Source organism: Episyrphus balteatus, chromosome 1 (genome assembly GCF_945859705.1).
Source record: "Episyrphus balteatus chromosome 1, idEpiBalt1.1, whole genome shotgun sequence".
In the NCBI taxonomy this organism is placed as follows: domain Eukaryota; kingdom Metazoa; phylum Arthropoda; class Insecta; order Diptera; family Syrphidae; genus Episyrphus; species Episyrphus balteatus.
Genome location: NC_079134.1, coordinates 112,120,752 through 112,131,690, shown reverse-complemented (window position 1 = coordinate 112,131,690; position 10,939 = coordinate 112,120,752). Strand labels below are relative to the sequence as shown.

Here is a 10,939-nt window from a genome sequence, read left to right as displayed (position 1 = left end):
TTGTTAGAATTTGTTTAAAAACGTGAAAACTCACGTTTGAAAGGACAAAATGTTTTAAAATAGTTTTGCTAGCATACATTTTTGTATCTCTTTGTAAAACATACATGAAAAATACAAGAAAATGACGAAAGCGAAAAATATGAAAACTCTAAATTTTTGTTGTGTCTGCTGTTTTCGGAACATTCAATATACAGTGCTGCCAATAGGTGTGTTTTTTATTACCACCGGGCTTAACTGGTTGAAAAAAACGCCTCGGGGCTTAGCGAGAAAAATTGGCAGCACTGCATACTAAATGTTCCGAAATCAGCTGACACAAAAAAATATAAAGTTGTCATATTTTTCGCTTTTTGGGTTTCTTGTGTGTTTTTGAAAAAAAAAATTTCAACTAACTATTAAATAAATATTTAAAATAATAATTGTCCTTCCAAACATCAGTTTTGATGTTTTTAAACAAATTCTAAACAATTTACGAACAAGTTGAGTTGGTAGCACAGATTTAAATCTGTTGAAAAAGTTAAGCCCAGAGAATTCTCCGGGCTTAACAGCTAAGCCCAAGGGGCTAAAGTGTTGTTGCATTTAACATGTAAATTCCTTAGCCCCGACTGCGTTTTTTTTGTCCAGTTAAGACCGGTGGTAATAAAAAACACACCTAATATTTCAGGTTAAGCCCCCAGGCGTTTTTTTGTCCAGTTAAGACCGGTGGTAATAAAAAACAAACCTACTTATATGATGCGTTTAACGCTTTGCGTTTGCGTCTTCGTGTAAAAGCAGACAAAGCAGGAACAAGCGAGAATGTTTGTTGTTGTTTATTAGGTGTGTTTTTTATTATCACCGGGCTTAACTGGACAAATAAAACGCAGTCGGGGCTAAGCAATTTACATGTTAAATACAACAACACCTTAGCCCCGTGGGCTTACTTGTTTAGCCCGGAGATTTCTCTGGGCTTAACTTTTTGAAGAGTTTTATATCTGTGCTACCAAACAATTTTTTTTATAAATTGTTTAAAATTTGTTTAAAAACGTGAAAACTGACGTTTGGAAGGACAAAATGTATTAAAATAGTTTTGCTAGCATACATTACTGTATCTCTTTGTAAAACATACATGAAAATTACAAGAAAAGGACGAAAGCGAAAAATATGACAACTCTAAATTTTTGTTGTGTCAGCTGTTTTCGGAACATTCAATATACAGTGCTGCCAAGATTTCAGGTTAAGCCCCGAGGCGTTTTTTTTGTCCACTTAAGACCGGTGGTAATAAAAAACACACCTATTGTGTTATTTTTTCTGTAAAGAAGAAAGAGAAACAAAAAAGATAAGGACAAGAAAAGCTCTCAGACTTATCCGGATAATTTAGGATAGATTCCTGAACGCGACCAACGACGTCAGATGCTTGCGAATTTTTGGATAATTAATCTTTGGTCAGGTGATTTGATATCTACAAAAGTTATTTTTATTTTGACTTTGGTTTGGGTTGCACTTTGCTATCTTCTTGTTTTTCTGTTTTTGTAATCAGTTTATCAAAGATGTTGAGTTCTATTTCAAGGAATTTTTCTTCGGTAAGGATGAAATAAATCCTTTAGTGTTGAATATGTGTTCACTGAAAATTTGTTTATTCTAGGTTTTAAAACGTGGAAATTTAATAAATACTTTGAGTTCGAACTCACCTGTTGGAAATGAAGAACTAGCAATCATTTCAGAAAACGATGGTGTACGAGAAATTCAACTTAATCGACCAAAAACAAGGTAAACATTAAAACTTTTTTTTACAAACTATGCTGCCTTATTTATTAAGGATTATTCTGCATGTGCGTTTTTCTCATACTCCATCCGGGTAGTCGGTGACGCAAACACGGTTACCGGCAAATTTTAGGAGTGGTCTTTGGTATACCTCCACTGTAACCATAATACATACAACCAAATACTCTTATCTCGGCGATGCGATTAGTAGCTCTCAACCAAAAAACAATTATTTTAAGCTGCGAATATAAGTTGCCAGACTTTTAAATTCGTTATCAGGACGTATACAACTCCCAAAACTTGCTGTGGGCGCTAAGAACCATTTCACACCGGGTATACGTCACCCGGATGTTGGAAACCCATTGTTACAGCCATTTCACACGTCGCCGAAAACCGGCTCAGTTTCGGGTAAAATAGTGACCAATATCACTAAAAAGATCTCTATAAGAAAAGATACTTTTTAAGGAAAAAAAAACACCGATGCATAAGTAAAGTAGTGATGGGCAAATACCCGGTATATATACGGTGACCATAAATTTAAATTATAAATAATGAACTAAAACAAAAAGGTAACCGAGTTTCTATCCTTATTTTTCAAAAAGTAACTCAATAAAAGAAAAACAAGGATTCAGTCTTTGCTTCATGGTATTTCCATTATAAGAAGCTTTACTCGAAATGATCGAAAGTGATCGAAGTGATCGAACGCGTCTTTAAAATAATGCTTCCTTCGGGGACTTTTTACAGTGTTAATGTTTTTCCATTTTTTATCAAAAACTCTTTATTTTTTGATATTCTTAGATTGAGGTACATATTATAAAAAAAATATTCTTATTTATGAAATTATTAAAGTAAAAAGTGTAAGTATTTAAGCATCACCATTTAGTTTATTCGTTCGCTTTCATTTTTTTTTTTCTATTAATGGTAACATCCGTAATATTATCATATAATAAGATAATTAAATCCATATTTAAGAAGGAAAACCTGCTTCTATTGAGATTTTCATTTGTCAAAACATTATTTTAAAGTAAAAAAATCTTCCCTAAAATCCAAATCGAATTCCACATTGAATTTTTGATTGAAACTTCCCGTCCAACTGGCTACTATTTTCTTCTGACTTTTTTCCCATAGTGCAATTTTCACAAAAAAAAAAAACAGTTTTGAATGCTCGATATTCATCAAAAGCCTCAGGGTCACAAGGATTAAAATCGTTTCTTTTTTCATAATGTAACTTACATTACATTCAGAAAACTGGGACACTTTCGCATTAACATTTTGTTCCAAAAATTAGTTTTGTTTCAACAAAATTATAAATACTGAACAAAAATTGAACAGCTTTTGAAATAATGAACATTTTCATGTTTTAAGGGCCTTAAGGCAATAAAATCTCAATTTTTTAATGAAAATTGTATAAAAATAATAATGTACATCCAAAAAGATAAGTCGATGATAAGAAAAGGCAAATACAAAGGAAATTAATTCAAATATCATCTAAGAAAAAATGATTCTCATGAAACCTTTAAAAACCCAAGAGTATGATTTAAAAAGTCCTTTTTTTGTATGAACTGCTTTGGCAAGTATTATTTAATTGTTTTTCATTAATATAAAACAATTGTATTGCTTTAAGGCCCTAACATCTAAAATCCATGGGCGGCGAGCACCCCAAACATAGTAAGAAAGTTCTCAGGTAAGTTTTCAGGTGTTATCAATGAAAAAGTTGATCAATTCAGGGTTAATTAATTATTTATTGTATCCTTATTTAAGTGTGAATGTTTAAAAAATAATTGACGAATGGTTAATGTTTCATAAATTTATTTATCAACGAGAAAACATAAAATAAAGAGGTTTTTTTTTAAAAAAAAGTAGTTTTGGTTTTTTGTTAATTTCTCGAAAATGAAATGAATGATATATTTTTGAATCCGGTTTTTTGTTTTTGTTTAAAAATAAATAAGAGCATCGAATTTTAAAAACTAAATTAGTGCTTTAGTTTGACTTTTTTTCCAATTTTTTTTTCAAAATTTTGATTTTAAAAATGAATTTTTCAAAAATATGCCATAAAATGGCTTTTTTTGAATTTGTTATTAAAGACTAGGGTTTTGACTTTATAAAGAGGTATAGCACGTTATTGTAGGTGTATCCGTTGATTTTTAATAATTTTTTTTCCAAATTAAGTCAATTTTTTTTAAATTGACCCTCCCCGCTGAACGAAGGGGAATAGACCCCCCTACTCCCATACGGTTTTTTTCTTGTCTCCACTTAACCTACACGCTCTAGCTTTTTGGCACATTACTCCTGAATCACCCTGTATAAAATTAAATTATTAACCAAACTAAAATTTTAAATTCATCGCAAGTGAGAATGGCAAATGCATTTCACGAAATTTGGATGATGCTACCCTTTTTTGAAAAAAACTTCCAAAAATCCATTTTTTAAATATAAATATTGGACGGTTTTTGGTTTTTTTGAATGATCTATCCCCATTCCATTTAATTTTTATTTGTTTGCACTTTCACAAATCAATATTTTATTTACTTGTAACACTCGCTGCTTTTAAGAAACTATTTTTTTCATGCTTATAGGATATGTATGTATTTATGTACCTTAAAATGAAGATTCTGCTACCGCTGTTCTTAATGCTTCATGTATGGTACTTGTGTCATTTGTGTCTGTCTTAGGCCCATTTGCTCATACGATACTAAAATATTTAAGTGAAATATAAACTGCTAGGTTTCACATAGCGTTTTGCATGAACAACAAACTATGTCCTAAATCCCACTGTTGATCCGTATGAGCAAATGGGTCTTAGTTTTACTTTTATGAATACGCATATGCTCATGGGAAAACAATTCCTTCTTTTACAGTTGTCAACGAAAATCTTGCAGGTTGTTTGAAGAGATTTAGAGTCGTTTGCTGAGTCGAAACGTAAGCATTTATGTTCAACATAAATCCTTATGTGGCAGTTTACACAGAGGAAAAAAAAGACAATCAGAGTTTTTATTCAACATAAATTATTAAAGTTTCGATTCAGCAAATGGCCCTTAAATACTTTTTATTTTGCTGTTAAATGTTCTCTTGTTTCTGTCCTGAATTTCATTCCTTTTAAATGGTCTCCGTATTTTAAGTAGAAAGAGAGGCGACTTATGTCGTTGTTCAAGTACATGCATGAGTTCTGTGACATCGGCATTGAATTATATTAAATGAATAAAATTAAGGTATTATTTAACTTCAACGAATAGAACAACACGGTTTTATCTGAGCAAATTTAAGTCTTATCATAGGACACAATTCTATTTTGAGCAGTATATCGTAATCAATTCAGTTAAGTGCAAAATAAACAATTTCTTTCTTGCGATTGTTAATAAATAGGTATATATTTTTATCTTTTTTTTTAAAGTTCTTTAATTTTAATGCTTCAATGTTCTTTAACAGTTAAATGCAAAATAAACGATGGAGAACAAAGGTAAGCAATTATTTTTCCTTTTTTTTTAAGTTAGTTTGTTTTATAATTTTAAATTATAATACATAAAAGGTTTGGCGATATTTTGGGTATGTGTTTTGAAGTGTTCTCTTATATACCTTTAATAAAATTTGAAGATATAACGAACAAAGAATGAAATGTTTTTGGGTAACGGATGGCTGATACAACTTTGCAACCAGATGAAGACTGCAAAAATAACCTCTTAATCATGACGTTCAGCCGATGTCATAGTCACAAAGCCCTGTTCAATCTGATTTGTATTTGTACATCGTCACATACCAAATTTGAACTAAATCGACCCAACAGACTCATGTGTTGCCCTATCTCTTCTACTAACCTATGAGGCATTTAGGCTTCTGAACCTGAAAATAAATGATGGCTAGGTAAAGCCGATCTTATACCGCAACAATAATAATAGAGCCGGAACTAACGGCTTATGCTTCGGAATGATAATTTAATTTTATTAAAGAAAACTTAACCTGTTTATACCAAATATTTCCTTACACACTAACAGCCCTATTTACAAACTCATCATAGACAGTGCATAGCATTATGTACTCTTTATAATGTCCTTAAACAGAAAATTGTTATTTATAAAATGTATGCAACGTTGCGTAGAGGTTGTATAAGCTAAACGCGTTTTTAGGTTGTTTAAAGCCTGAATAAGAATATATTTTTCTTAATTGTCATTTGAACATCACATAATTTTCAGAAAAAGAACAACAAACAAAGCATTTTTTTTTCATTGAAGAATTTATTTTTTGGGTTACATTTGGAGATAAGTGAACAATTTGAAATCAACTAAAACAAAAAATAAGAATTTGGATATTTTTTTCCTGATCAATTTGTTATCAAGTAAAACAAATGAAATGTGTTTTTTTTTGAGAGATTTTCTTCTATAAATGACATCGAGAACTTTCGTCAAGTTTTTGTTTTTTGTTTATTTTCGAATCAGATGGAGTTATTTTAGCGACATATGGAGTTGTTTGTCGTGATTAAAAGTACTAATTTTCCATTTTTAGTACTTATTCGGACACAAACCTAGCATAACTACAATGGCTAAGAAAATGTTTTATAAATAGAAATTTATGTAACGTTGCATAAAGGCTACATAAAACTTAATGCATTGTATAACTATGTGGCCGTTTAGAGCTGTTTAGTGAAATCTAATAAATAAGGTTGTAAGAAATTAAATCTATTCATCATTCAATTAAACTTACACATACAGTAGGTTTCCACATGATTATGACCGATGCAAAATTTTCACTAATTTGTCACAATTCCTTAACCAGAACGCTAAAAACTAATTTAATGTAATTCGTTCTTTACAGAAATTTTTACTACGGTTGTGTAAAACATGTCATTACAATTTAGTGTTTTTTCTTTTTCTTACAAAAATGCCTTTATTTTTTCGGGAACTCTTATTTTACAGTTCTGAAAAGTTGTTGTTCTGAGCTTGTTATGGTCCAACCACTCAGCACTAAGCTTTTCCACCACCTAAGAATCTCCCAAGTGCATTATTTGAGGAATTCACCCGGGGAAAATTACCAAGCCTATTTATTCTGTAATTTTTCTTACTTAGGAAGGACGGACGTGACACTCTTGGCGTTATGGCAATAAGCCCAAAGCCCGCCGTCCAAGCATAAAGAAGCTTCCAGCTTCAAAACCCGATTTTAAACCCGTGAAATCAATAAGTTTTCAAGCTCCATTTTGTTTTGATCTTTCCTTTGGTATTTTACTGAGAAAAAGCCTTAGAAAGCCCTTGCCCTGGGATCACAAAACAGCTCACCAATTCTGATTCTCAAAAAAACATTCGCGGAATACGTTTGATAAGTCTATTTATGCCAGATTTTCCATTACAATAGATAATGTTGTAGGTTTTCTCGTGGTCATTAAAAGTCTTTAAACAAATGGAAAGAAATGTTTAACTTTTAAATACTATGTATGATAAACCGGTTTGGTCGATTTAAAAAAAAAAAAGTTGTAAAATGTATTGAAAAGTTTTTTGTTTTGTTTTTTCTTTTTAAAACAACTGTATTAAAGGAATCCTCTTTCCATGGGAATGATGGAATCTATTCTTCAAGGAATAACTGAAAATGTAAATGACAAATCTCTGCGTTGTATTGTTATTTCTTCTACTGGACCAGTTTTTTCAGCTGGGCACAATTTAAATGAATTGGTGAGCTTCTTTAAAATAAAACAACGTTTCAAATATCATCTTTGTTAATTTTATCTACAAAAGAAAGCCGAAAAAGGTTCGGATTGTCAACGTAAAGTCTTTGATAAGTGTGCAGAGCTAATTCATCAAATGCAACGAGCTCCAGTCCCAATAATAGCTAAAGTTGACGGCCTGGCCGCCGCCGCTGGTTGTCAATTTGTAGCATCATGTGACATGATTATTTGTACAGAAAGGAGTTCCTTTTCCACCCCTGCGTGAGTTAACTTTTTGGTTCAAGAAAAAAAAAAAATTAACATTAATTCATCATTATTACAGAGCTAGTTTTGGTATATTTTGTCACACTCCGGCAGTTGCAATATCACGTGTTATGCCTCGCATGAAATCATCTTATATGCTATTTACAGGGTTTCCAATAAGCGCCAAAGATGCATATATATCAGGTATTTATACATTATTATTGATTTCTCTTCAAGTAATAACAAATAACATTTTTTCCAGGGTTGGTGAGTGCTGTTACCCCAAACGATAAGTTAGATGAAGAAGTAAACAAAATATGCGATTCCATTAAAAGCAAAAGTCGTCCGGTAATACAACTTGGTAAAGAGTTTTATTATAAGCAGATGGGCTTAAATTTATCTGATGCTTATGTCAAAGCTTCTGAGGTATGTACGGAAGAGTGAAATCGGCAAGAGCGAATTTATACGGATTTTTAGTTTTGTAATTCCGACTGATAGATATGTACTGAGTTATTTAATTGTTATATCCAGTCAGTTATTTTTTTAAAGCCTTTGATTGAGCAAGTGCCATCAAAAATTAAATGAGCATGTTTATCATATTTATCATTATCAGATCTAGGCAAATTAGTTATAAACTTGATGATAAGCAAAGCAGTAGAAAAAATAGGTAGTTGCCTGTACCTAAGGTACGGACAAATGGATTTTTTTTTTTTTGAATTCGAAATATAAATTAGTTTCAAAACTGCACTCTAAGACAGAACAAGCGATCTTTTGAGGGCTTTTTTACAAACAGGGCCCCCAAAAAACAAATAAAGTTTGTTTTTATAAAAAGGCATATTATTATAGGTCTGGCAAACAATATTATGTCATCTTTCCTTTCAGGGGCCCAAGGAAATAAAGATAATGTGTTGATAGTAAACAAATACATAGAAGTTGTTGGTGATAAACCTTTTTTTTTCATACTCCAAAGAGTCAAAAAATTCGAATATTTTTTGCATCTCCCAAAAGAAATACACTTTAATTCTCTGATTCGTTCGTTCCTATAATTTTACCAGAGAATAATTAATGCCGAATATCTAAAGAAGTCCTTTTACACTTCGTACACGCAGATGCCCAAAAACTGCAGTAGTAAAAGTAATTCAATTTCAAAAGACCACACACATGTGGATTTCGTAGGGTACATTGAAATTGAAATTTTAAATTTTTTTGAAAAAATTCCCCAAACGGTTAAATCTTTGTAAAATTAAGGAAATCTTTAGTTTTTGAATCGTTTTTGATGTTTAATCCTTACACTATTTTACATAATAAGTGATTACCTCCTGAATACAATGGTGTAGCTGTGGCTGTATCTTGTAGCGCAAGTTGAAGAATTCTCAACGTTTTGCTCAACTGCCGCCAACTTTTGTAGGGTTTTCCATTAGTAAAATTTTGACAGTTCTACAAGCTACAGCCACAGCTACACCATTGTATTCAGCCATTGAAAATAAATCAGTTGAACTTGAATGAAATAACTTAAAATAAAACGACTATTGCCAGATGAAGACAAATTTTGGTCTTTAAAGCTTTAAAGAAGCTACAGTTGTTAGCATTAGTAAAACTTTAAAGGATAGGAATTGTTACTTGGGTAAGAAGCTTTTTAGGGTATTCACTCAAATATATTTTCACTGCGCCTAGAAGAATTATATCAGCGCTGATTTCGAACTGTAGGTTGGTGGTATAGGAACGTTATAGATAGTAATAGCACGTTTTACCCCCACATAGGGGGCAAAACCAATAACAATGACTAAGTTATAATACATAAATAAATAGACACATCGATAAACTTAATTTAGCTAGGTAGTCCGGGAAGTTCAGACCTGGATGTCCAGTTGGGCAGTTGGTTGAGTTAGGTGTTTAGCCACGTAATAATTCTTCCTCGTTATCCGCTGAAATCATGTGCTCATCCAGACCAGTAGCTTCCTCGTAGAGTCACTTGTTGTTATAGTATATGTCACTCTCGGTCGTAGAAAAGTCCGGTGCTTTGCTCCAATTTACAAGTAATTAATCTCAAATGAAATAAACAACCCCACGGTCAAAACTTGGTGATAATCACCGATTATTAGGAATAATCACTCCAATTAAAAGCCGATTTCACTCCGTGTTATAATTATAAACTGGATTATAAGTATTCCTTTTCAGGTCATGGTAGAAAATCTGGGTCTTAACGATGGAAAGGAAGGACTCCAGAGCTTCTTGGAAAAAAGAAAACCAAAATGGAGCCATTCCTAGGTGAAATTTTAGTTTATTATATTCAAAATGCATTTATTTAAGACATGTAAATACAAAAACTGTCTAGGTGGTTGAGTTTAATAAAAGTTTAACGTTCTTTGCAACTTTTGTCATTATATGTAAAAGTATGTACAATTGTATGTACATCTCCGGTCATGGGAACCGCACCATAGAAGTAAACAAGAAGATTGTGAAATAAAATAATAAGTGTCAAAACAAAAAAGATAAAAAAAGTACAGCTTCATGTTCTACAGGGTTAACTGTTGCCTATCAGTTTTGAAATTTCAAATCGACACAAAAATTATTTGCAATGATTTTTCATTCAAATAAATTATATGTATGTAATTGTTCAAATTTTAAATTTTTTTTCTTCATATTAAGAAGATTCTAAAGAAATTCCCATTTTTTTGTATTCTTTTCATATTTTTGTGTAAATAAAACAAATCAGGTGCTGCTTGATACTTTTCACTCATTTACTCTACCTTAAAAGTAGGAGCAGGAAAATTTGAACTAGATTGTGCTGGAAAACTTCATGGAACACAAATGACAGATTGTAGAACAGTGTGTGGCAAGGTATTTCTTCATGAAACACACAAACCTGTGCTTTTCGGATCTTTTCTGGGCGGATCATATTCATTAAACAGACCTAGTATCTTTCAAGATCAGTTTTGATAAATTTAAATTTTGGTTTTGAAAATTTAATAAAATTTTTTTTATTTAACCCATTTCCGGCTAGCGTTGCGTTTTCGCAACGTCATGTTTGAAGACTTCTGGAAAATAACTGAATTTAAATTGGAACAAACTATAAAGTGATTTTGAAAGAAGGTTGAATTATCTAATCGACCTGATTTTTATTTACATAGTTCATTTCTTCATAAAATTGTTCAAATAAAACTGAATTTTACTTTATGTAAATGCATTTATAACTCATTTTTGTTTGTTACTTTAAAGTTCGGTATGAAAAATAAGAAATTAAGATTTTTTGATGATAATATAATAATTTTGCCAAAACTTTGTTGTTGACTAAATTATTGTGTATGTATC

The 10,939-nt window shown here is 31.4% G+C and overlaps 1 protein-coding gene across 1 annotated transcript; it reads left to right on the top strand.

Moving 5' to 3' along the window:
- Positions 1-1,403: 1,403 nt before the first annotated feature.
- LOC129905334 (enoyl-CoA hydratase domain-containing protein 3, mitochondrial) lies at positions 1,404-9,999 on the top strand. Its single transcript, XM_055980803.1, has 7 exons — positions 1,404-1,556; positions 1,619-1,743; positions 7,256-7,391; positions 7,455-7,645; positions 7,707-7,831; positions 7,890-8,053; positions 9,806-9,999. Exons 1-7 carry the CDS (start codon positions 1,524-1,526, stop codon positions 9,893-9,895), a joined length of 864 nt encoding a protein of 287 aa, XP_055836778.1. The 5' UTR covers positions 1,404-1,523; the 3' UTR covers positions 9,896-9,999.
- Positions 10,000-10,939: the final 940 nt, after the last annotated feature.

What these genes read in the sequence shown, in the direction of transcription:
- LOC129905334 (XM_055980803.1), top strand. Translation starts at nt 1,524, where the DNA reads ATGTTGAGTTCTATTTCAAGGAATTTTTCTTCG. An exon ending in AGTTCCTTTTCCACCCCTGC is followed by an intron (nt 7,646 to 7,706) that starts GTGAGTTAACTT and finishes TCATTATTACAG; the next exon opens with AGCTAGTTTTGGTATATTTT. An exon ending in CTTATGTCAAAGCTTCTGAG is followed by an intron (nt 8,054 to 9,805) that starts GTATGTACGGAA and finishes ATTCCTTTTCAG; the next exon opens with GTCATGGTAGAAAATCTGGG.